Here is a 27541-nt window from a genome sequence, read left to right on the forward strand (position 1 = left end):
CCCTACAGACAGAGAAACAAAGAAAGGACAGAGAGACTTGGAGAAAGGTTCAGTACTAAAGAGATTCGGTATGGGTACAATAAAGGATATTAATAGACAGAGGGGAAAAATATGACAAACATAAACCAAAGGATAAGATGGCTGATTCAAGAAATGCCTTCACAGTTATAACGTTGAATGTAAATGAATTAAACTCCCCAATTAAAAGATGTAGATTCGCAGAATGGATCAAAAAAATGAACCATCAGTATGTTGCATACAAGAGACTCATCTTAGACACAGGGACACAAAGAAATTGAAAGTGAAAGGATGGAAAAAAATATTTCATGCAAGCTACAGCCAAAAGAAAGCAGGTGTAGCAATATTAATCTCAGATAAAATAGACTTCAAATGCAGGGATGTTTTGAGAGACAAAGAAGGCCACTACATACTAATAAAAGGGGCAATTCAACAAGAAGAAATAACAATCATAAATGTCTATGCACCCAATCAAGGTGCCACAAAATACATGAGAGAAACACTGGCAAAACTAAAGGAAGCAATTGATGTTTCCACAATAATTGTGGGAGACTTCAACACATCACTCTCTCCTATAGATAGATCAACCAGACAGAAGACCAATAAGGAAGTTGAAAACCTAAACAATCTGATAAATGAATTAGATTTAACAGACATATACAGGACATTACATCCCAAATCACCAGGATACACATACTTTTCTAGTGCTCACGGAACTTTCTCCAATATAGATCATATGCTGGGACATAAAACAAGCCTCAATAAATTTAAAAAGATTGAAATTATTCAAAGCACATTCTCTGACCACAATGGAATACAATTAGAAGTCAATAACCATCAGAGACTTAGAAAATTCACAAATACCTGGAGGTTAAACAACACACTCCTAAACAATCAGTGGGTTAACGAAGAAATAGCAAGAGAAATTGCTAAATATATAGAGACGAATGAAAATGAGAACACAACATACCAAAACCTATGGGATGCAGCAAAAGCAGTGCTGAGGGAGAAATTTATAGCACTAAACGCATATATTAAAAAGGAAGAAAGAGCCAAAATCAAAGAACTAATGGATCAACTGAAGAAGCTAGAAAATGAACAGCAAACCAATCCTAAACCAAGTACAAGAAAAGAAATAACAAGGATTAAAGCAGAAATAAATGACATAGAGAACAAAGAAACAACTAGAGAGGATAAATATCACCAAAAGTTGGTTCTTTAAGATGATCAACAAGATTGACAAGCCCCTAGCTAGACTGACAAAATCAAAAAGAGAGAAGACCCATATAAACAAAATAATGAATGAAAAAGGTGACATAACTGCAGATCCTGAAGAAATTAAAAAAATTATAAGAGGATACTATGAACAACTGTATGCCAACAAACTGGATAATGTAGAGGAAATGGACAATTTCCTGGAAACATATGAACAACCTAGACTGACCAGAGAAGAAATAGAAGACCTCAACCAACCCATCACAAGCAAAGAGATCCAATCAGTCATCAAAAATCTTCCCACAAATAAATGCCCAGGGCCAGATGGCTTCACAAGGGAATTCTACCAAACTTTCCAGAAAGAACTGACACCAATCTTACTCAAACTCTTTCAAAACATTGAAGAAAATGGAACACTACCTAACTCATTTTATGAAGCTAACATCAATCTAATACCAAAACCAGGCAAAGATGCTACAAAAAAGGAAAACTACCGGCCAATCTCCCTAATGAATATAGATGCAAAAATCCTCAACAAAATACTTGCAAATCGAATCCAAAGACACATTAAAAAAATCATACACCATGACCAAGTGGGGTTCATTCCAGGCATGCAAGGATGGTTCAACATAAGAAAATCAATCAACTGTATTACAACACCATTAACAAGTCAAAAGGGAAAAATCAATTGATCATCTCAATAGATGCTGAAAAAGCATTTGACAAAATCCAACATCCCGTTTTTGATAAAAACACTTCAAAAGGTAGGAATTGAAGGAAACTTCCTCAACATGATAAAGAGCATATATGAAAAACCCACAGCCAGCATAGTACTCAATGGTGAGAGACTGAAAGCCTTCCCTCTAAGATCAGGAACAAGACAAGGATGCCCACTGTCACCAGTGTTATTCAACATTGTGCTGAAAGTGCTAGCCAGGGCAATCCGGAAAGACAAAGAAATAAAAGGCATCTAAATTGGAAAAGAAGAAGTAAAACTGTCATTGTTTGCAGATGATATGATCTTATATCTAGAAAACCCTGAGAAATCGACGATACAGCTACTAGAGCTAATAAACAAATTTAGCAAACTAGCGGGATACAAGATTAATGCACATAAGTCAGTAATGTTTCTATATGCTAGAAATGAAGAAACTGAGGAGACACTCAAGAAAAAGATACCATTTTCAATAGCAACTAAAAAAATCAAGTACCTAGGAATAAACTTAACCAAAGGTGTAAAAGACGTATACAATGAAAACTACATAACTCTACTAAAAGAAATAGAAGGGGACCTTAAAAGATGGAAAAATATTCCATGTTCATGGATAGGAAGACTAAACGTCATTAAGATGTCAATTCTACCCAAACTCATCTACAGATTCAATGCAATCCCAATCAAAATTCCAACAACCTACTTTGCAGACTTGGAAAAGCTAGTTATCAAATTTATTTGGAAAGGGAAGATGCCTCGAATTGCTAAAGACACTCTAAAAAAGAAAAACGAAGTGGGAGGACTTACACTCCCTGACTTTGAAGCTTATTATAAAGCCACAGTTGCCAAAACAGCATGGTACTGGCACAAAGATAGACATATAGATCAATGGAATCGAACTGAGAATTCGGAGATAGACCCTCAGATCTATGGCCGACTGATCTTTGATAAGGCCCCCAAAGTCACTGAACTGAGTCATAATGGTCTTTTCAACAAATGGGGCTGGGAGAGTTGGATATCCATATCCAAAAGAATGAAAGAGGACCCCTACCTCACATCCCTACACAAAAATTAACTCAAAATGGACCAAAGATCTCAATATAAAAGAAAGTACCATAAAACTCCTAGAAGATAATGTAGGAAAACATCTTCAAGACCTTGTATTAGGCGGCCACTTCCTAGACTTTACACCCAAAGCACAAGCAACAAAAGAAAAAATAGATAAATGGGAACTCCTCAAGCTTAGAAGTTTCTGCACCTCAAAGGAATTTCTCAAAAAGGTAAAGAGGCAGCCAACTCAATGGGAAAAAATTTTTGGAAACCATGTATCTGACAAAAGACTGATATCTTGCATATATAAAGAAATCCTACAACTCAATGACAATAGTACAGACAGCCCAATTATAAAATGGGCAAAAGATATGAAAAGACAGTTCTCTGAAGAGGAAATACAAATGGCCAAGAAACACATGAAAAAATGTTCAGCTTCACTAGCTATTAGAGAGATGCAAATTAAGACCACAATGAGATACCATCTAACACCGATTAGAATGGCTGCCATTAAACAAACAGGAAACTACAAATGCTGGAGGGGGTGTGGAAAAATTGGAACTCTTATTCATTGTTGGTGGGACTGTATAATGGTTCAGCCACTCTGGAAGTCAGTCTGGCAGTTCCTTAGAAAACTAGAAATAAAGCTACCATTCGATCCAGCGATTGCACTTCTCAGTATATACCCGGAAGATCGGAAAGCAGTGACACAAACAGATATCTGCACGCCAATGTTCATAGCAGCATTATTCACAATTGCCAAGAGATGGAAACAACCCAAATGTCCTTCAACAGATGAGTGGATAAATAAAATATGGTATATACACACGATGGAATACCACGCAGCAGTAAGAAGGAACGATCTCGTGAAACATATGACAACATGGATGAACCTTGAAGACATAATGCTGAGCGAAATAAGCCAGGCACAAAAAGAGAAATATTATATGCTACCACTGATGTGAACTTTGAAAAATGTAAAACAAATGGTTTATAATGTAGAATGTAGGGGAACTAGCAATAGAGAGCAATTAAGGAAGGGGGAACAATAATCTAAGTTGAAGGGAGATATAAAGGCGGCACTGGGCAAAGATAATGAAGAACTCGAAAGTTTAAAAAAACAATTGGCAGAACTTACGAGAATGAAAGGCACAATAGAAGAGATGAAAAACACAATAGACATACAATAGCAGATTTGAAGAGGCAGAAGAAGATTCATAAAGTGGAGGACAGAACATCTCAAATCCTACACACAAAGGAACAGGTAGGGAAAACGATGCAAAAATAAGAGCAGCATCTCAGGGAACTGAATGTCAACATGAAGCACATGAATGTATGTGTCACGAGTATCCCAGAAGGAGGAAGAGAAAGGAAAGGGGGCAGAAGCAATAATGGAGGAAATAATCACTGAAAATATCCCGTCTGTTACGAAAGACATAAAATTACAGATCTAAGAAGTGCAGCATACCCCAAACAGAATAGCCCCAAGTAGATCTATGCCAAGGCACTTAATAATTAGATTATCAAATGTCAAAGACAGAGAATTTTGAAAGCAGCAAGAGAAAAGCGATCTATCACATAGAAGGGAAGCTTGATAAGACTGTGTGTGGATTTCTCAGTAGAAACCATGGAGGCAAGAAGGCAGTGGTGTGATATATGTAAGATACTAAAAGAGAAAAACTGCCAAACAAGAATTCTATGTCCAGCAAAACTGTCCTTCAAATATGAGGGAGAGTTAAAAATATACACTGAGAGAGTTTGTGAACAAGATACCTGCTCTACAGGAAATACTAAAGGGAGCAGTACAGACAGATAGGGAAAGACAGGAGAGAGAGGTTTGAGCACAATAATATAAGTACACTGAAAAAAAGATGACTGTGAGTATGGTTGAAAGAGGAAGGTTATGGGCATGTAGGACACCAGAAGGAAAGATAGAAGATAAAGAATGGGACTATGTAACTTAGTGAAACCTGTAACAGTCAATGACTGTGATAAAATGTAAAAATATGTTTCTATATGAGGGAGAACAAATGAATGTCAACACTGTGAGGTGTTAAAAATGGTGCTCTTGGGGGAAAATACAATCAATTCAATCTAGAGTCTATAGTTAACGGTATCATTGTAATATGCTTCCATTAATTGTAACAAAGGGAATATACCAAATCTAAACGTCTGTAAGAGGGAGATATAAGGGAGGGGTATGGGATTCTTGGTGTCGGCGTTGTCTTTTTTTATTGAAGTTTACTTTTTCTTTTGTTGCTTTTTAGTTGTCTTTTTTTTTCTTTTTACTTTTTTCACCTCTTCCTCTTTCTTTGTGGAAGAAATGGAAAGCTTCTTATATAGATAGGGGTAGTGAATGCCTAATTATGCAATTATACAGGGAACCATTGATGGTTTGCTTAGGATTGAATGTATGGTATGTGAATAAAGCCATCTAAAATAAATTGTAAAAGTGCTAGAGAAAATGTGGAGAAAGTGATGTACCTAACCACCATTGATGAGGAAGTGTAATGGTGCAGCCCATCTGGAGGACAGTGTGGTGGTTCCACAGAAGCTAAGCATTGGGTTGCCTTATGATCCTGCAACCTGGTTACTGGGTATATACTTGGAAGAACTGAAAAGAGGGACACCAATGGACATTTGCACAGTGGGGTTTATGGTGTCTGTATTCATGACTTGCAGTGGGTGGTGACCTAAGGGTTCATTGACTGACAGGATGGAATGGCAAACCGTGAATGGAATATTGAGCTGCTACAAGTAGGATGAAGTTCTGAGGTGAATGGACATTGAGGACAGGATGTTAAGTGGAATAAACCAGAAATGAAAAGAAAAATATTATAATGCCTCACTAATATGGAGTAACACTGCACCAATACTAGAGATGAATAATTAGCAGCTGATAAGAGCCCTGGGGTGTTCTATTATGATAATTGCTTAAAGTTGAGAGTGATGATGACTGTAGAACTAAGTGAAGATAATGTAAGAAACTGACCGTTCACCTTGGGATAGAATATATATTACGTGAAATTAGGAACCCACTACTTAATAAATCAGGCCCTCCCAACCAAGCTCATTTCTGCATTCAGGGGTCATGTTTCATGGGTTTTATTACAAAAAACTCTATTCCTACGAGGGGTTCACATAAACAATCATCATGTTATTATGCAACTCACTTTTAAATCAGGATCAAATGCTTGGTCATATTAACTGGTTTTGAAAAATCTTGACTTATCAAACGTTTCTGCAGAAAACATTAATCTTATGTAATAATAAATTATTTATTATTGTTGAACCATGAAAAAAAAATAAATAAATCAGGCCCTTGACTTGAGGCTTATTCTTGTGAAACTTGGGGTTGTAAATGAGAGGCTGAGCCTTCCTATAATTATGCCTAAGAGGCACCTCCAGGGAACCTCTTTCGTTGCTTAGATTTGGCCTTTCTCTCTCTAAGCCCAACTCAGCAAACAAATTCATTAACCTTCACCTCACCTCCACAAGGGACATGACTCCCAGGGGAATGAATCTCTCCAGTGACATGGGACATGAGCTTGGCCCTGGCAGTGAGGGACTGATAATGCCTATTCGACCAAAAGGGGAAAAAAGAAAGGTAATAAGCTGTTATAGAGGCTGAGAGATCCCAAATTGAGTGGGGAGGCTAACCTGGAATGTTTCTCTTATGCAAGCTCCAGCCAGACATCCCAAATGGCCACAGTATGCCAGTCGGTAACCAGAAGTAGTCCCCAAATACCTAGGTCTCTACCTGAGATTCTATAAAAGATTCAGTCACTAAGTTTTTTTTTTAATTGTAGAATATTCAGCATATATACCTAGAAGTGGTAACTTTCCAAGTGCAATTTAACAAGTAGTTAGCAAATTTCAAAGAATATTATGGGTTACAGTTCCAGTTTATTTCCTTATTGTGAAATACATACACACACACAAAAAAATCTTTCATCAGAGTATGATTTAACAAGCAGTTATTTAGGAAATTTCCAAAGTTTTTAAGTATCATAGTTTCAGTTATTTCCTTATTGTGAAATATAACATATACACAAAAAGGTGATAGCTTTCAAATTACAATTTAACAAGTAGCCACAGAACAAATTTCAAAGGATGCTATGGGTAACAATTCCACCATTTCAATTCTTTCCTTCTATTCTAGTACCTTAGCAACTAAGAGAAAGAAAATTATATAGAGATTCAGTATTCAAATCCTTCATTAAATTTCATCTTTTCTGCTGCCACCCCTTCCTCTAATTTAATCACTTTTCCGATCTTCAGGGATGTCCAGGCAGTGACCACCCTAACTTGTTCCTTTTGAAAACGGGTATTGACATTATGGGAAAAGGGGACACATCTGGTTGATGTTCTTGAAGAAGCTATTGTCTCTGGGTTTTGGGACTTAGCTGGCATATGATCTCTCTGAAGGATTTAAGTCTCTTAAGAATAAACTTAGTGAGTGAAACTCTTTAGGGCTCACTCAGTTTTATCCCTCAGAAACTTAAATCCACCAGTGTACCTATGCCAGACAAGTCCTAAAACCCAGAGGCAATAGCCTCTTTAAGAACAACCAGATGCAGCCCTCTTCCTCATACTGTCGACACCCCCTTTCAATATGAACAAATTAGAGTGGTCACTGCCTAGACACCCCTGAGGATGGAGAAAGAGACTGAGAGGAAGGGGTAGCAACTGTGCCAGTTTGGATGTATTATGGCCCCCAAAACGCCATTATCTTTAATGCAATTTTGTGGAAACAGATGTATTAGTGTCGATTAGATTGGAGTTCTCTGATTGAGTGTTTCCATAGAGATGTGACTCAATCAACTGTGAGTGAAATGTTTGATTGGATAATTTCCATGGAGGTACTACCCTACCCATTCAGGATGAGTGTTAATTGGATCACTGGAGCCAAATATATAAGCTAACAGAAGGAACTCAGTGCAGCTGTGAGAGCAACTGAGAGTGACATTTTGAAGAGGAGCTGCAGCTGAGAGACACATTCTGAGATGGCCATTGGAAGCAAACACTGACATTCTGGAAAACGCCATTTTGAAACACAACTTGGGAGCAAGTGGATTTCAGCCACACACCTTCCCAGCTAACAGAGGGTTTCAGATGCCATTGGCCATCCTTCAGTGAAGGTACCTGTTCCAGTTTGCTAATGCTGCCAGAATGCAAAACACCAGAGATGGATTGGCTTTTATAAACGGGGGTTTATTTGGTCACACAGTTACAGTCTTAAGGCCATAAAGTGTCCAAGGGAACACATCAGCAATCGGGTACCTTCACTGGAGGATGGCCAGTGGTGTCTGGAAAACCTCTGTTAGCTGGGAAGGCACACGGTTGGCTCCTGCTCCAAGGTTCTGGTTTCAAAATGGCTTTCTCCCAGGATGTTCCTCTCTAGGCTGCAGTTCCTCAAAAATGTCACTGTTAGTTGCACTTGGGGTATTTGTCCTCTCTCAGCTTCTCAGGAGCAAAAGTCTGCTTTCAATGGCCATCTTCCAAATCTCTCTCATCTGCAGCTCCTGTGCTTTCTTCAGTGTCCCTCTTGGCTGTAGCTCCTCTTCAAAAGTTCACTCTCAGCTGCACTGAGTTCCCTCTGTCCATCAGCTCATTTATATGGCTCCAGTGACTCAATTTAGACCCACCCTGAATGGGCAGAGCAACACCTCCATGGAAATTATCCAATCAGAGTCATCAACCACAGCTGGGTGGGGCACATTCCAAAGAAACACTCAAAGAATTACAATCTAATCAACAATGACAACGTCTGCCCACACAAGATTACATCAAAGATAACGGCATTTGGGGGGACATAATACATTCAAACTGGCACAGTACCCTATTGCTGATGTCTTACCTTGGACACTTTATGGCCTTAAGACTCTAATTTTGTAACCAAATAAACCCCCTTTATAAAAGCTGATCCATTTCTGGTATTTTGCACAACGGCAGTATTAGCAAACCAGAACAGCAACAAACAAGATAAGATTTAACAAAGGCCTATGAATACGGAAACTTCATATAAATATATATATCTATATATATATATTTAGATGCTGGGGTGTTGAAATAGCTGAAAGGAGGTAAATAACATGGTGGAACTGTAACCTATAGCATCCTTTGAAATTTCCTCTATAGCTACTCATTGAATTGTACTTTGCAAGCCTTCACCTTTCTGTATATACCCGATATTTCATAAAAAGGAAAGAACTGAATCTGTGGAAATGTAACCCATAACAATTTTTGAAATAACCTATATAACTGCTTGTTGAGCTGCACATTGAAAGTTAACACCTTTCTGTGTGTTTTACAATAATAGAAATAGCTGAAGTTGTGGAACTGTGACCCATGACATTCTTTGAAATTTGCTAACTACTTGTTAAATTGAACTGAAAGTTATGACTGTTACGCATACACGATAAAGTTCACAATAAAAAACGCATTAATAAAAGAATGATCTCAAACCAGTAATGTCAGCTAACACCTTAAAAAACTAAAAACAAAAGAGAAATCTAAGTCCAAAGGAAGAAGGAAAGAGATGAAAAAGATCAGAGCAGAAATAAATGAAATAGAAAACAAAAGTAAAGATAAAAAAATCAATGAAACCAAAAATCGTTTCTTTGAAAAGATCAACAAATCTGACAGATCTTTAACCAGAATGACCAAGAAATAAGAAGATGCAAATGACCAAAATCGGAAATGAAAGACAGGAGGCATCACTATCAATCCTACAGAAAGTAAATGGATTATAAGGGGACAGTACGAACAACTTTATGTCAATACATGAGCCAATTTAGATGAAATGGATGAATTCCTACAAAGGACAAATAACTAAAGCTGGCTCAAGAAGAAATTGAACATTTAAATAGATCTACAGCAAGAAATTGAATAGTTATTACAAATCTTCCCATAAGTAAAGCCCAGGCCCAGATGGCTTCACTGGTAAATTCTACCAAACACTTAAGAAATATCAGTCTTTCACAAACTTATCCAGAGGAGGAGAGAACATTTCCTACCTCATTCTAGGAGTCCAGTATTATACGAATACAAAAGCTAGAAAGACATCACAAAACTATAACAAGTATAGACTAATATCCCTTGTGACTAAAACATAAGAAATCTTCAACAAAGCATTAGCAAACCAAATTCAGCAACATATAAAAAAGAATTATACAACAATACAAAATGGATTTACCCATTCTGGTTTAACAAGATGTGCTAGTTTGAATGTATTGTGTCCCCCAAAACGCCATTATCTTTGAGGTAATCTTGTGTGGGCAGATGTATCAGTGTTGATTAGACTGTATTCTTTGAGTGTTTCCATGGAGATGCGCCCCACCCAGCTGGGGGTGATGACACTAATTGGGTAATTTCCATGGAGATGTTGCCCCACCCATTCAGGGTGGGTATGAATTAAATGACTAGAGCACTATATAAGCTCAGACAGAAGGAGTAAGCTTGCTACAGCCAAGAGGGACACTTTGAAGAATTCACAGAAGCTGAGAGAATAGCTGCAGATGAGAGACAGTTTGAAGACGGCCATTGAAAGCAGACTCTTGCTCTGGAGAAGCTAAGAGAGGACAAACACCCCAAGAGCAATTAAGAGTGACATTTTTTGAGGAACTGCAGCCTAGAGAGGAACATCCTGGGAGAAAGTCATTTTGAAATCAGAACTTGGAGCAGGCGCCAGCCACATGCCTTCCCAGCTAACAGAGGTTTTCTGGACGCCACTGGCCATCCTCCAGTGAGGATACCTGATTGTTGCATTACCTTGGACACTTACGGCTTTAAGATTGTAACAGTGTAACCAAATAAACCCCCTTTTATAAAAGCCAATCTATTTCTGGTGTTTTGCATTCCGGCAGCATTAGCAAACTAGAACACAAGAGAACAAATAATATAATATACCATATTAACAGAATAAAGGACAAAACCATGTAATCACCTCAACAGATACAGAAAAAGCATTTCACAAAATCACACACACATTCATGTTATTCCAACAAACCAGGAATAAAAGGAAATACACCCTCAGCCTAATGAAAGGCATCTATGAAAACCCTATAGCCAAACTCAATGGTGGAAGACTGAATCCTTTCCCTTAAGATCAGGAACAAGACAAGGATGCCTACCTACTTCTATTCAACATTTTACTAGACATTCTAGTCAGTGCCATCAGGTAAGCAACAGGAAAGGAATCCAGAATGGGAAAAAAAAGAGAACTGCCTTATTCACAGACATGATCCTGTATGTAGAAATTCCTAAGGAATAAAAATACACACACATACACAAATAATAATAGACTAGAACTAATAAAAGAGTTCTGGAAGGTCACAAGATACAAGGCCAATATACAAAAATCATTTGTACTTTCATATACTACAAACAGCAATTCAAAAATGACATTAAAGAAACAATCCTGTTTGCAATAGCAACAAAAAGAACAAAACACTTAGTGATAAATTTAACAAAAGAAGTGTTAAGATTCTTGTTATACACTGAAAGCTACAAAATACTGCTGAGAAACAAAAAATCCAAACAAACGGAGAAACGGTCCATGGTCATGATTAGAGAACTCAATAATAACATGGCAATTTTTCCCAAATTCATTAAAGATTTATACAATCCTTATCAAAATCCCAACTGGCATTTTTGCAGAAATGGATAAGCTGATCCTAAAATTTACATGGAAATGCAAAGGACCCAGAATAGCCAAAAGAATTTTTAAAAAGAACGAAGTTGGAGAACTTCCCAATTTCAAAATTTACTATAAAGCCAAAGTAATCAAGGCAGTTTGGTACTGGGGTAAGGACAGGCAAATAAATCAACTGAATACAGCTGAGAGGAAACCAACCAACCACCTTACATTTATGGTCAACTGATTTTCAAAAAAGGTGCCAAAACAATGCCATGCAAAAAAGCAGTCTTTTCAACAAAAATTTCTAGGACAACTGGATATGTAACTGCCCATGCAAAAAAGATGAATGTAGACCCTGTGCAAGTTTGGATATATTATGTCCCCCAGAAAAGCCTCTTCTTTAATGCAATCTTGTGGGGGCAGATTGACCAGTCTGTTGATTAGGGTGGAGTCTCTGAATTATTTCCATGGAGGTGTGGACCCACCCAGTCAGGGTGTGTCTTGATTAGTTCACTGGAGTATTTGAGACAGAAGCTAAGAATTGACACACACCCAGATGCTTGCTGATGCTTGGAGATGCTTGGAGATACAGATAGAAGGATGTCTGGAGATGCTAAGCTAAGAGATGAAACCCAGAATTTGCCCTGGAGAGTGCAGACGCCAGCCTTCCCAGCTGAAAGAGTTACTCCTTATGCCATTGACTGTTCTTCAGTGAAGGTACCCTCCTGCTGATGCCTTTGTTTGGACACTTTTATGGTCTTAGGATTTTAAATTTGTAACTTAATAAATCTCCTTTAAAAAAGCCAATCTGATTCTGGTACTTTGCATAACAGCAGCATTAGCAAACCTGAAAAGACCCTTTCCTCACACATACACAAAAATTTAACTCAGAATGGATCACAGCCCTAATTGTGAACAAGCTAAAACCACAAAACTTCCAGAAGAAAACTTTGGGTGACGCAAAGATTTCTTAGCTATGAAGCCAAAAGCACATAAGAGAAAAAATGTGTAAGCTAGACTTCATCAAAAACAAAAAACCCTGATGCTTCTAAAGATGTCATTTAAAAAGTCAAAGACAAGCCACAGAGTTGGACAAACAATGGAATTAAAATCTGAGCAGAAGATTTGAATAGTCACTTCAAAGAGGATATACATATGGCTAAAAACGTGAAAAGATATTGAACACTGTTAGTCAATAGAGAAATATAAATGAAAATCACAACAAGATAATGCTGCACAATTAAAAAGACAGAACAGCAACGGTGTTGACAAGGATGTGGAGCAGCTGAAAACCTCATCCACCACTGGCAGGAAGGTAAAATTGTACAGCCACATTGTAAAACTCTTTGGAAAAATCTTTAAAAGTTAAACCTAAGTTCCCCATCCAACTCAGCAATTCCACTCCCACGTATATACCTGAAGATACAAAAACACATGTCCTCACAAAGACTTATACGTGAATATTCACAGCAACATGATTCACAATAGCCAGAAAGCAGAAATGCACGTGTCCATCAACTTGTGAATGAACAACAAAATGTGGTATATCCATACAACAGAATACTGTGCAGCAATAAAAAGGAACAAACCACTGATACATGACACAGCATGAACAAACCTCAATAATCTTACATTAACTGAAAGACAGACGTAAAAGATGACAAATTATATGGTTCCATTTATATTAATCGCCCCCAAACTGGATATCTATATATAGAGAAAGTAGTTATTAGTAGCCTGGGGCTGGGGACAGGAACAGAGATTGGGTGTAAATGGGATAAAAGATCTTTGTGACATAATGGAAGTGTTCTACAACCGGCTTGCACAACTCAAAATTTCCTATAAATTCTTCAAATTGTACACTTAAAAATGGGTAAATGTTACAGCATGTAAATTACACCTCAGAAAAAAAAAAAAAACACAAAAAACTAGAATGAAGTGACCACAGTATGGTCTAAGAAAAAGGTATCTGTTATCTGAAAATAACATCCTAAATGATGTTTCCTAAAACAAAATATAAATAATTGAGAATTTCAAAATGTAAAAACCTTACAATATTGACCAATGGTTTAAATATATAAACCATAAATACTGTGGTTGAGAAATTCCATCAATGAGCATTTACTTGACTGCCTACATGCCATTCACCTTAAGAATACACGGGTAAGGATTAGTTTAACCCTGGAAAAGCTGTTTCTTACGGAAGAGACAAATATATCTAATACAACAGGATATCCACAGTTATAAATTTTGAATATTCCAATAAATGGAAAGCTTTACAATCACACAAGTGACCAATTTCCAAAAAATAAAATATAGCAAAAGTATTATATAATACCTAATATAATATTTCACCTTAATGATTGTGAGCCCCTTTAGGACACTACAGGGCCCCAAAGTTATCAAAAAGAATCATCAATGAAAATGTAGATACGCAAGAGTATATGTGAAAACTACGTCCTCAATAGAACAAATATATTTTAAAAGAGTGTGTTTTAAAGAAAATCATATAGTAATTGTGCAAATAGCCCATCAATCCTACTTTTAGGACTCTACCCTGAAGAAACACTTTCAACAATAAAAATATACATATACACAAGGGTATTCATTGCATCATTTTTTGTAACTGCAAAAACTGAAAACCTAAATGCCCATACATAGGAAAGTAGATGAATAAATACATCACATTTACACAATACAGTACTAGACCTCAGTAAATAGAATAAGGAAAATATCTATGAACTGATATGGGGTGACCTCCAGGGCATACCATTAAGCGAGAAAAAATAGAAATGCAATGGAATACCTACAGTATGGCATCCTTTATGTAAGAAAGGAATGTAAGAAAATACATATGTATTCACTATTTGTGCAAAAGAAATATGGAAAGGTTAAATAAGAAACTACAGAAACTGGTTCCTTACAGTGGGTAGGTGGGGAAATGACAGAAAGGAGTTGGGAGTGGGTGAGAATGGGATAGGAGGATGAGGGAGTAACATTTCTCGGAATCTATCTTCTTACACAGCTCCAAATCCTAGATCCACATTAATGTTTCACATACCCCCAAAATAAACCATTAACATCAACCAGGATGTGGGGAGCACTCAAAATGGAATACAACAGCAACAAATGAATCCATCTGTATTACAATGAAGGCAGTGGGAAAGAAAAGAATTAACCCAAGTAATTTTGGAAACATTTCTTGATTGATACTGTAAGGTCAAAGACAAAAAAGAATTATATTCATAAATGCTGTAATCCAGTTAATAAATATGTTTTCCCCCAAGGATGGGAGGAGGTATGGATTAGCACTTCTCAAACTTTTTTATGAGTATACTAGAATTGAAAAAATAAGTAAATCCACTGTAGATAAGAAGTTGGTGTCCTACTGTTAGAGATAGAAATCACAAATAAAGACAAACTAAAACCCTGTGATGTTAGATTAGAATCAGAAGTATCAGCATAAACTCATGGTTTGCAATACAGACAGATACAGAAATGCAGATGTGTGTGCTGGTTTGTATACATACGTGTATTTCCCAGCTCTGTTTGCTGAAAGGGCCTGGAAGCAATGACACTTCAGTGGCAGTGAGCACATGTAGCACCCAGGGGTTGTTATCTCAACAGCACTAAAGGAAGACCAGGGCTCCTTGGAGAAGTGATTGATTCAAGGGCTGGGGTAGTAAAAACACAAGATGAGTCTTTAATATTTTGTGGTGCCAGAGAGTAACAGAGTGCTCAAAAGAGGATGGGGACTTGTTGAAAGAACTCAGGAGCCAACTAGGAGGAGTTCCGAAAGGTCAAAGCTGGAACAGTTTGCACAGCAAAACAATGATCATATTGGATTTCACCCACTGAACAACTCATTGGATTTTCACCCAAGAATAAACAAATATACATGAGTACATACTGATATAAATAATCAAATAAATTAATAAATGGGAGAAGGCACAGCTTTTCATTCCAGAAGAATTCCAAGTAATAAATGTAGAAAGAAATAGAAAATCACCATTAGGCAAATGCCACAGTAATAACTATTGCAGAAAAGATTCCCCAATCAATCAGAAATTTAGTGAGCTTAAGTTGAGGAGAAAAAGGATATTTGCGTAGCCTCAAAGTTTCTCCCCCATAATATTTATTAACTACAAAGGAAAAGACAGTAACTTTACAAAGGAGAAACCTGGCAGACACCACCTTAACCAAGTGGTTAAAATACCAAATTATGATCTTCTTGATAAGACACACAAGTATTCATTACTGATACTACTCTCTTGATATTGATGCACTGCTGTGGTATCCTTGCCCAAAATGCAAAACTTCATTCTAATCACATGTGTACATCAGACAAACTTAAATCAAGGAACATTCTACAATACAGCGACCAATAATCTTTGAAAGCATCAAAGTCATGAAAAACAAGGAAACACTAGAAGAGACTAAAAAACAAAAATAAATGTGAGGTGGAATCCTAGATGGGATTCTGGAATAGAAAGAAAAAACGTTAATGAAAAAACTGGTGAAGGTCAAATAAGGTCTATAGCAAGGTAAATTCCTCCGGTTTTGGTATCTGTATTATGGTTGTATAAGTTATAACATTAGGGGAAGCTGCATGATGGGGAGATGGGAACTCTACTATTTTTGCCATTCTTCTATGGCTCTAAAATCAGTTCAAAAGAAAACATTTAAGGAAAAAATCTCTTGGTCTGCTGTTCTGTTTTATTTAAAATAGAACACATAAGACCAGCTTCATTTTGTTCCATTGTAACTCAAATTTAATTTAAAAAGAAAGGTATAATTTCAAGTTACAATTTAAAACTTTGTTTCAAGACTGACTATTATATGGGACAACACAATTACATTTGGTCTTTGGCTAACATACGAAAACGTAGTAATCAAATGCTCTTTCTTTGCTTCTGCCACCATCTCATTCTACCAGGGGAGATCTATTTGAAGGAAGTAACAAACTACATGAACAACAGCAGGCTCCAAATGAAGTTTATGAACTTGAAAAATTATTTAATGACATTACTCCTAGAGATTACATGCTGGTAAAGAATACCACAACAGTCGGACAAGAAATTTTGTTTCAGGGCGGGGGGGTTGGCTATCTAGTACAGAATGGCTCACTTGAATTGCAGATGGAAATGGGAGCTCCTTTGTGTTTGTGTGATGTACATTTTATTTGGTTTGGCTTTTTTGGGGGGATGACTTGAGAGTAAAACAGTTTTAAACTGCAAAATATATGCAGAGTTGATCAAAATTTACAAAAGTACAAATATGCATCTTTAGGTGATCTTTCAAAATCAGGCCTCTGTTCAGAATTATCCAGTAACTAGTGGGGATTCAAGCTCACCCCCTTATTACTAAAATACATATTCATAAAACTTTTACAGTTGTGTTGTTCCAGTTACAAATAGTTCTACTTTTCTAGGACATAATTTCACTGTGTTTAAGCAAAAATTCATTAAAGAAGCTATAAATAACCTTTAAATATTTAGCCATGAATAGAAAGAGTGGACTGGCATCGATGGCTTATTTTAGTACTAATGCAGAATGCTTTTTAAAAGCCATGGTTTAATATGCATTGAGCTCATGATTAACACTTGCAGTTTAATTTTCAACATCAGAATAAATTTCTCTTTATTTTAGTTTGCTAAAAGTAAATATTTTAGTTATTTACCAAAATATTTCATTTCAGCCAGCCTTAGAGAATAAAATGTAGAAGATTAAAACGTAAGAATTCTAAACTTAAAAAATCTGCTTTTTAGCATTCAGAAATCTTTCCCTTTTTCCAGAATATGGGTGGAGTTATAACTACACACATTATGGGAGAAAAAGTGCCTATGGATTATAAGAATTCAAGGACTCATTGTGTCATGCTTGTAACATATAGATGCTTGCATCATAAAGTTCACAACATTTAAGAGACCAAGTTCCATAAAATTTTTACTTGAAAAAAAAGTTTTACAAAATACCATTCTTCCACAAAGAAACTTTCCCACAGGGTACATGTAAGCTTTCTGCCTTAGAGATACAGCATGACATTCAAAGGGGAGAGGTTTTTAAATAGCCACATAACTGCAAAACCTACAAGATAAGTAGGTGGGTTTTTGTTGTTGTTAAAGTGCCTTTAAAATGCTAAAGCAAGTAATGAAATATAATTGTTGAATCTATTTGAAATTTTAAAACTTTCTTTAAAATGATCCATATGGTATGCACAACATCACAGCTGGTACAAAACTGCCTGTATTGAAACACAAAAACAATGCATAAGAACAATATTCTCTTAAAAATAATTTGAAATGCTGCCACTGCATCATAAGACAAACTTAGACAAGGGTGTTGACAGTATTCAGGGAATTAACAAAATAAGCTGAATATTAAAGTATTCAAACATTTAATTTTAATATCACTCTGAGGGTAAGAGAACTTGCTATAACTTAACTCAGGAACCCTTATTTCAAACTACATGTAACATATTTTGCTATATATACTCTAAACAAATGCAAAACTAGGTTTCAGGATGTTAACTCCCATTTCCAAAGAAGAGCCTAGTTTTTCTGTTGCAATCTGGCAGCTCTGAACTTTGAAACCCTCTTGGTAGTTTCTTCTGACACATTTGACAAAAATTCTTTTCGTTCTGGAATAGTGGGTAGTACAGGATGAGCAATGGCTGGATGAGGTGTTAAGGATGGTAATATGAATTCTTTTTCTATTACAGTTCCAGAAAAAGCCTACAAGAGAAAAGTCAAATAAGGTATAAAATGCAAATAATACGATAACCATAAAATATTAATCCAATATTCACCAATTAGACATATTTCTTTTCATTGTAAGTCAGTAAAGACATTTTTTTTTGCATAGACAAAGTTGTAACATCAAAATATAAATTCTTCAGAGAAAGCAGGTACTTGTAGAATATTTTATTAATTACACTCCAAATGTAAGAGATTTTGATAGTAAACAAGCAAGACAACAAAATGTAAAACGCATGTTTTAACTGTGATAAAACAAAAATGAATGAATAAAAGGTCTTCAACTTTCAACTGCTGTCAAAAATAATGTATCAAAACCCCAAAATGCTATCAGGGTGTCAAACCCCAACATCTGTACCTCTGCTGAGAAATGGCTATCCTATGGTGGCCCTGCCTGCTGGCCAGTAGCTTAGTTTCAGCAGAACTGACATCTCTTTGGTGGTGTTTATTTAGGCAATTATTTTAAATATTTTATTGCATTTTGCCTCAGTTTTATTTTAAAAATCAGTGGAAAATGAAAAATGTAAGTGTTGATATGAGTGGGAATAAATGTGTAGCTCTCAAAATTTAGTACAAGTAATTCAACAATGGAAATCATTCCAGTTTCCACAAAAAAAGACTCTTTAATTTCAGCTGGAAGTTTGCTGGACTTAATCTGGTTAACTGTATGTCTAACTGGAACAAAATTTTAAAATGTACACAAAATGCTGGAAATACAACCACAGACATATCTAAAAATTAGGGCGTTGTGAGGAAATTTTTTTTTTTTTTTAAGATTTCTGGTATTTGGAACCTCTCTTTACATCTTTTAAGAACTCATCTTCAAACTAAACTTTGACATGTAAATTTTCACATATATTTTGTTTCTCCCTATAAATCAACTGTTCAAAATTAGTTAATACAATGTATCACTTGAGTAATTTAAAAAGTCACCCTCCCTACCTCACCCCACCACTGAAATAAACAAAACGAAATAAAAACAAAAACAGTTATTTTGAGACCTTGAGTAGAGTCCAGCTCTTACAATTAGCTCAAAGCTTACTTTTCTAAAAACTCCATTTTATCATGATGAACATTCAAGCCTTCTTATTATATGAAAAACTCTTTTGAAAAGGAAACAATATTTTAGCATTTAAAAAGTTACTGAAAAGGCCATCTCTGGAAGTACTTGCCAAATCATGAACTATTTATTTTGCTGTTAAATTTGTAGCCATCTAGATGCTAACTGTAGCAGTTAAATTCAAAATGCAAAACTATTAATAAGGGTAAAATGAAAACGAGTTCCAGATTCTAGTTCTACCCATGCTATGATGCCTTAAGTCTTTACAATAAATTAATATTCAAATACTTAAAAAGGCAGAAGTCTACATCCATTACCTACAACAGCATGGAAGGCTATTATATAAATTAAGACAATTTCCAGGTCACTTGAGATCATTACACGGGAGGAGGAGAGAGAGGGCATTCTAATTCTATGTACTTGTCCCTACATACTAAAGAGCTCCATCTTTAATTACCCAGGAGCCATTTAGTACAAGCATTAGAATTTTCACATATGCTTATTTATATATAAATACATATATATTTTATATATATTTCATTGTATATATAGATGCATGCCTTTGGTTTGATACAACTGTGAGTACCTCAGTCTTCCTAACTGCTTTTTAAATTGGAAAGCTGAAATACTAGCAAAACACAAGAACAAAAAAACATGTCTGGGTATAATGGAAGCTATGTCTAAATGCATATTTCATACCTATATTTCTTACTTTGGGATCTCCCAGTACCCACCCCCCCCCCACACACACACATACAAACCGTGTGCCATGTGGTGCATGAGCGTGCACTGATTATTCTTAGGAGAGGGTCCATGGCTTTCAGAATTATGAAATGGTCCCATAACCCACCACAATTTTCAAAGGCACAAGGTAAAACACAGAAAGATTTTAGGTAATTATTTGCCAGGTATATATTTTTTCTTTAACTCAATCAAGGCACTTACAAGAGCATAAATCTTCTACTTGAACTCTCATAAAATGACTATAATAATGTAAGCTAGTGGCTCATTTATTTAAAATAAGCCGCTAAATGTTTTTCTAGCCAAAAATGTAAATACATACATTAAGGTATTTTAAAATTTCCATTTCACAGAAATAAAACTTCACAGTAGGTAATGTTTATATGAAAAAAAAAGTTTTAACTATTTTAATATCATAATACCTGTATATTATGTTTACTAGTGACTTAATTTTTATAAATTATTAATTCTCAAAAAGTACACCCAGAATTCATTAGGTTCTTTGACTTTTGAGATTAAATATATGTAAAGGAAAGAAACTACAAGTTAAACAATGCCGTTATCCAGCTAACTAACTTCAATAAGTAATTATACAAAGTAAAATAATTTAGGGACCATAGTATAGTAAAAGATTTATGGACCATACCTAGAAGGTAAAGCAGCTACAATTAAAAAAAGAAAAAAGGCCATTTTTAAAGAAATATCTTTTCAACTCCAAAATATCTATTTGAAATAGGGAAAATAACATATTCCCTCTGAAATGGAGTGACCACTGCTTTTTTATCTCACAAAAATAGCAAAAATCAGTGAGACACTATAAGAAAAAAAGAGTTAAAGGGTACACACCTCAGGTGTTCCTGATAAAGGCGAAAGTTTCTTTTGATGACTTTCTTGTTGTTCTTCCAAAATGCTCTCACTGGTATCGCTGCAAGTGGCTTCTTCACAGCTAACACTCCTCAGAACTCCACGTCGATCATCAAATTCAGCAGCACTGCTTTCACTGGTATCACTACAAACACTGTTCTCTCTGCTTCTAGACTTCAGGATTGATTTACGAGGGACATATTCTCCATTCACAACATCAACAAAGACTCTATGATATTAAAAAAGTATACACACTTGCTCTAGGTAACTTTTAACCTGAGGATAAGTTTACAATGATTTCTTTAAATCTCTTCTAGAAATTATTCTGAAATGTTTTATTCAAACTTTGTATCTAAAATTTTCACATTCCCAATAATTTTGCAGCCTCAAAGAACTTGTTTTATATTATTAGGTTTTAGATTATTATGACTTTTTGGCCAAATAAAATACAGCACTTTATTTACAAACATGGTTCTGGGTGACAACAGATTGATCTGCCAAAATTCTGTTTGCAGTTCTAGAACTACTTATTAAGAAATTTAGCTATTTTCACTATTTTACAAATAAAACAGTAGGTATTATTCAAATGATAGCTTTTGCAACAAAGACAACCAAAAAATGAATAGTATAATTAACTTCTACTCTGTGAAAAGGTAAAAACCACATACCCAAGAATATCATCACAGCTGTGGTATGAAAGTACTGCCCAAGTCCACTAGAAGCACAAACTTTCATTCCTAAAGTTAAGATACAAGATTTTCTGACTAGGCCAACTGGGAATGTTTTAAAAGCACCAACAGAGGGGGAAAGGGGGGGAGGGGCATGGGACCATACAACATGCCAAATGATTTGGACTGGGAAGCTGTGGTGCCTCTGCAGCTCCTGTGAGAGCCTTTAAAATATACAAAGAACACTGCACTTTTCAGTGAGAGCCTTCTGTGTTGCAGACAACCTTTTCCTGTAAATGTTCAGTTGCAAATTGAGGGAAGGGAACAGCAGATTGCTTTGCTGTCTACGAATACCACTCACCTGTAAATGTCAGCAGGAGTCCTAATGATAGGCAGCTCCTGGGCAGAATGGCCACTGCCAGAGCTGTTCTTTCGCTTACGTTTGGCTTCTTCTCTCTTTTCACTAAATTTTAAAGTGGTATTTTTTCCAGTATTTATTCGGACCTAAAAATTTCCAGCAAAAATTAAGATTCTTTAGAAATTGAATCAAGACAAAATTAAATTGCATAATCACAGAAACAATACCATGCGCATTGTCAAATAGGGTAAAAAATGTCCCTAACTAATGAAAAAAGGTCCTGGATAAATAATACTTCTAAAGCATCAAATTACACCTTCTTTAATCAGTAATTCAAGTCTTTAGTGACTTTATTATTGTATAGAAAGCAAAACACATGTATAATAAATGCTACATTTACTGTAAGTTTTAACATCACCCATTGCTTTGATGTAAGTTTTTGACTTAAATTATGCATTTCAAAACACAGAGTACAATTAATCAAAAGGAATATTCAGTAAGAATATAAGATTTATGTCATAAAAGCAGTATCAGACAATACTTAACTATTTAGCATTTTTAAAAGACCTCTAAATCTTTAAAAATGGAAGCACTAAAAAATAAAAGCCAACCCTGTTCAGGATTAACATGTCATTCCTCTAGCCCTAATTGGAATCTACATTACACTTTCATATTAAAGACTGTTCTTCATAACATTTCTGAAAATATTTTTATTCTTCCTGTTTAATCTAAATGAAAATAAGAAAAAATTAAAAGCCTGGAAAAAGAATCCCAAGACAAACTTTCTGACAAATCATTTCAATCCATTTTTTCCAAAGAATTTGGGAGATGCTCCCTTTAATCTGAAATATTAGAATGTAAAAATATTTCGCTTCATATTCGAGCAAGGATAACTTAAGGAACCTAAGAAGTATCAAATATGCTTTAAGCATGTTTCATTAAGTAATAGTCACAGACCCTGTAGAGATACCTGGTGGTATAGAAGGAGCACCCAACTCAGCAAAGGAGTCCCTGTTTTACTATCTGCCAGTTCTATGGTCTTCTGGGCCTTCAAGTTTCCTTGAGAAGAATGACTTAGAAGGATGAATTCCCTGTGGCAGAGCGGAGAGCGCCAGGGAATGGGCCTAAGACAGCCTACCCTTCCTTCCACCAGAGCTGACCTGCTGTGATCTATTTTAAATAGTGAGATTCTACAGTGAGTTTGGAGGGAACAAAAGACTTTTACACTACAGAGAAGCTTGAAAATCCTGTGTTAGAAGATCTCTATAGTCACCCCCAGCTCTAAAATGCCCAAATTCTAAAGTCTTGATTACCTACAGATGTTTATATTTACTTTGTCAGAAAGGAATTAATTTTTACTTCCTTCTAAATTTTTCCTTTCTGCTCATGATGCTCCTATTCATTTTATGCCCATATAACAAAACAACAACCTGGTATAATTAAAAATTTAACTAATGCAGTCATTTTAAACTTCCTAATCACACCAAAATACCCACTAGATAATTAACTCCAGGCTCCTTAAGAAACCTCTCTGGATGAGGGACAAAAGGAGTTACAGTAATTGCCACTCAAATCTGAACCTTTTCCATGCCCCAAGTACCTCAAATTCTATTCTGGCTTCCCAGAACAATCAAGCAATATCAGCTAACTAACTGGAGATAAAATTGGTCAGAACAAGAGGCAAGAGTTGATTTTCTTGTTTGACACTATCAGCAATTTTAGTCACTGTTACTGTTCTTTTAAAGAACATCATAAATGATATTTAGTGTTCAAAATTATATGAAAAGAAAAAAGAATACAAACCCTCTTAGGTTCAACAGTATGAGAAAAATATATTGTTGGTACAGATTTATCTCCAATTCCTAAAGCATCATGGTCATTTTCATTATCACCATCCTCATCATCCTCATCCTCATCATCTTCATCATCTTCATTACTAGGATAGGAATTTGAACCATTCACTGAACAATTCAACTGAGTATTCACTTGACCACTGAACAGTTCTGAATTTGTAAAATCCTCATGACAACTGCTGGGAGTAAGAGCATCCGTTACTTGATCAGCCCCATTCCCGTTTGGGTTTTGATCTTCTTTTTCATCCTCAGAAGAAGTTGTATCTTCTCCATTTGCAATTCCAGAATCAGGATGACTAATTTAAAAAAAGGGTAAAAGAAAATTAACAGAATCAACCAAACACACTAGAATTTTACCTATTCTAATTTTCAGTTCATTTCAATAGATAAAAATTAAGCTTTTGAGTAAGGTTCATGGGTAGTTTGGTATTTTTTCCACTGTAAGTCTAGGTTAAAAAAGGAAAAATATTCTAAAAGAAATTAAGAATAAAGAATCAATTCTAATTATACCAATTCCATATGATGCAATTATTCAATCTTAAGTAGAATACAGAGGATGCTACTTTTTATCTTTGCAAGGAGGGTATTTGCCATATACAATGTAAATGATACAATAAGAAATTTGTAAGAAGTGTGTAAGCTTCTATTTGAAGGTAAGAAATTAAAGCCATAAAACCATAAGCACTCTTACTTTAAACCTATTTCTATGGTAAGTATTTTACAAGCATGTATTATTGTAATTTTTTAAATAAAGGATTTACACATGTACACAAATATATTCATACTTAGGCACACACATGCACATTTATCACACTTCATTCTACAAAGGATTTGAGGACCTTACAAAAATAATAAAACCAAAAATGCAATAGAACCAAAATAACATCATGCAAAAACGGAATTTTCATTATCACCATCAAGACCAAAAAAGATGACAAGAGTCAAAATTGGCTTAAAGAAATCAGAATATCAGTTAATCAAAACTTACAGGTGAAACGGTAGGAAAAAATATTTATCTTACGTGCTTCATGTCCTATTTTTTACAGAAACTAATTACTGCATATGGTACACTAAGCAAAATAATATAGAAGCTTCTATAGTAAGAAACTTCATTTTGCACTTAGACAATTCTAAGTGGATGTTACTATGAATCTGAAATAGCAGTTCGGTAAAGTTTCTTATATACAACCAAACGACCAGATTACAAATTGTCTACACAACAAACAGAAAAGTTTGCAAAAGAAAAAAAAAGGCTAAAACATTTTACAGTAACACACTGAAACCTGAAGCATCTCTCTCTTTTTTTAACAAGTCATTCGAAGAGCATTATTCTGAATATAATAAAAACATTTCATTTAAAATTTAATATATAAAACATTCAAAATTATTAAGTCAACTATCAAGTATATCCTATTATTTCATTACATAAAATAGGGCTACTTGGGTTAATGGAAAATTTTTGGTAATGGATAGTGAAATTTTAGATTGTATAAGTATTACTAGAATAAAAATTTAAAAACAAACAACGACGAAAAAAATCACATAGAAGTGTACAACACAAACAGTTAAGCCCAATGTAAACCACGGATTATAGAAAGTTTCTTTATGAATTGTAACAAATGAACCACACTAATGCAGGATGTTATTAGTAGAGTGGTATATCCAAACTCTGTGTTTTATGAATGATTCCTCTGTAAGCCTACAACTTTGTTTTTAAAAAAAGTTATTGTCATGGTATACAGGACTTAACAGGATTCTTGTGCATTATTTTCTTTCTCAAGACTAATACAGTCCCCATCACAAATAAAATAGTTATACTGTGTAAAAATTAGCAAAGTATTTTAAGAATTCTGCATTATTAAACGTACAAAATGTGAGAATCTTTAATTTTCTTACTTCATAAGAGTACTGAGTGGACCTACTCTCTATTAATGTAATTTTAATTATCTGAAATGTTATTATTTAAAAGTTAAAACTGTATTTTGAAGAAAAAAATTTAAAACAGCTTGAAAGTTGCTATTTGCTGGATGATGTGACTGACCTAAGTAAAACTTAAGTATCATATGATTGAAAAGTTTAGACCTATATCTGCCTAGTTAAATTATTAAATAAAAAAGATATAGGGCTAAAATCTCATAATAGATTCCAAAGTATTTAGGTATACCAGCATGGGTGTGTGCATGAACACACAGCCCCCGAAGAAAATACTGTAGAGAATATTTATCTTAGGGTGGTAGGAGTATTGGAATTTTACTATATTTTGCTTTTCTGTATTTTCTTCAGTGAGCATATATTATTAATGGGGAAATGTGTGTTCTGAGAAACAAATACTTTCAGAAAGATAATTTGCCATTAGGTACCTATCAAGTTCTCCCAGCAAACTTTCTTGTCGCTCTAGTTCTTCAAGTCGAGCCCACAGTTCCTCATCAGCAAGCAAATCTTTGGATTTTACATCATTTGAAGAAAAATCTGCTTCAAAAATATCTGAAGTTTTGGGTTTGGAGTGAGGTTTATGGGCAATTCTGTGTTTTACTGTTAAAAACAATAAAGACATGTTTGTTAACACCAACTTTAAAAAGGCACAAGCCTAGAACTGGTGAGAATATTTCTGTTGTTGGTGGGGAAGAAGGGGCGTATTTTTTAAGCTAAACAGGAGAACTCGAGGTACGGTCCGTGGACGTGCGGGGCTGGCCATCCCTGAGGACGTTTCTGAAAGCAGACTCCCTCAGGCCCTCCCCCAACTCACCCAGCTGGGGGATTCACACGGCATATGCAAGATTGGGAAGCACTGCTCTAGCGCTTCAGACACACATAATCAGAAACAGTCACGATTCCCTCTGGTCATAAGGCAAAATTCAACACATTTTTCCATTCTTGCTCAAGGGATTTTAGTTACTAAAGGAACACATATAAGTCTTGTCAAACGATGCTTTCAACTCTAAGGCACTGCCTGACATGAACACCCTAGGAGAAAACTTTAAAGAGGCCAATCCTTGGAAAGTTCTACTATTATTTAAATATGAACATTTCTACTTTTTAAATTGCTTTATTTTATCTGTAATCCTCATGAGAGGGCAGAAGATGGGTCAAATCTGAACTCAAACCTCTCAGCTTTTCATTTGAAAAAAAACAACATTTTTTAATAAAGCAAATTAAAGCTTTGAAGAAAGCAATGTGAAGACACCTAAGCCTCATTCTCTGCTTTCACTAATATTGATAAAATGATACTAAAAAAGTTTTATGTTTTAGACCTGTAGTACGCATAAATCTTTCATTGGTTACCATAAACAGAAATCATCTTTCTGCTCTGTTGTCTACTCAATTTCACTTGCTGAAGCCACTTTCTGTTACTTGTGATGTCACTTCATTACAGGTATTATGGCTAGAACATGACTTCTGAAAGCATCTATATTTTCAACCAATTAAGTTCTCCTCAGAGCTAGTAACAAAAATGTGAATTTCAAAAATCAAAGTAGATGTTAAAAAGTAAGTTTTCTGCAGTATCAAATTATAAAACATTTTGTAATACTTTTTAAAAATTTCATTACTATAGTATTTAATGACTGACAAGGGAGCCACTTCATTTAGAGAGGTAAACACCAATGC

The 27541-nt window shown here is 35.3% G+C and overlaps 1 protein-coding gene across 1 annotated transcript in view; it reads right to left on the minus strand.

Moving 5' to 3' along the window:
• Positions 1 to 16385: 16385 nt before the first annotated feature.
• Positions 16386 to 27541, minus strand: part of URI1 (URI1 prefoldin like chaperone) — an 81440-nt gene continuing 70284 nt past the window's right edge. The window contains exons 7-11 of the mRNA XM_037819390.1: positions 26296 to 26467; positions 23886 to 24231; positions 22086 to 22228; positions 21039 to 21285; positions 16386 to 18370 (exon numbers count right to left, since the gene is read on the minus strand). Of these exons, the coding sequence (XP_037675318.1) occupies positions 18188 to 18370; positions 21039 to 21285; positions 22086 to 22228; positions 23886 to 24231; positions 26296 to 26467 (1091 nt within the window). The 3' untranslated portion in view covers positions 16386 to 18187. The remainder of the gene's footprint in view (positions 18371 to 21038; positions 21286 to 22085; positions 22229 to 23885; positions 24232 to 26295; positions 26468 to 27541) is intronic.

Source organism: Choloepus didactylus, chromosome 27 (genome assembly GCF_015220235.1).
Source record: "Choloepus didactylus isolate mChoDid1 chromosome 27, mChoDid1.pri, whole genome shotgun sequence".
Taxonomy (NCBI): Eukaryota; Metazoa; Chordata; class Mammalia; order Pilosa; family Megalonychidae; genus Choloepus; species Choloepus didactylus.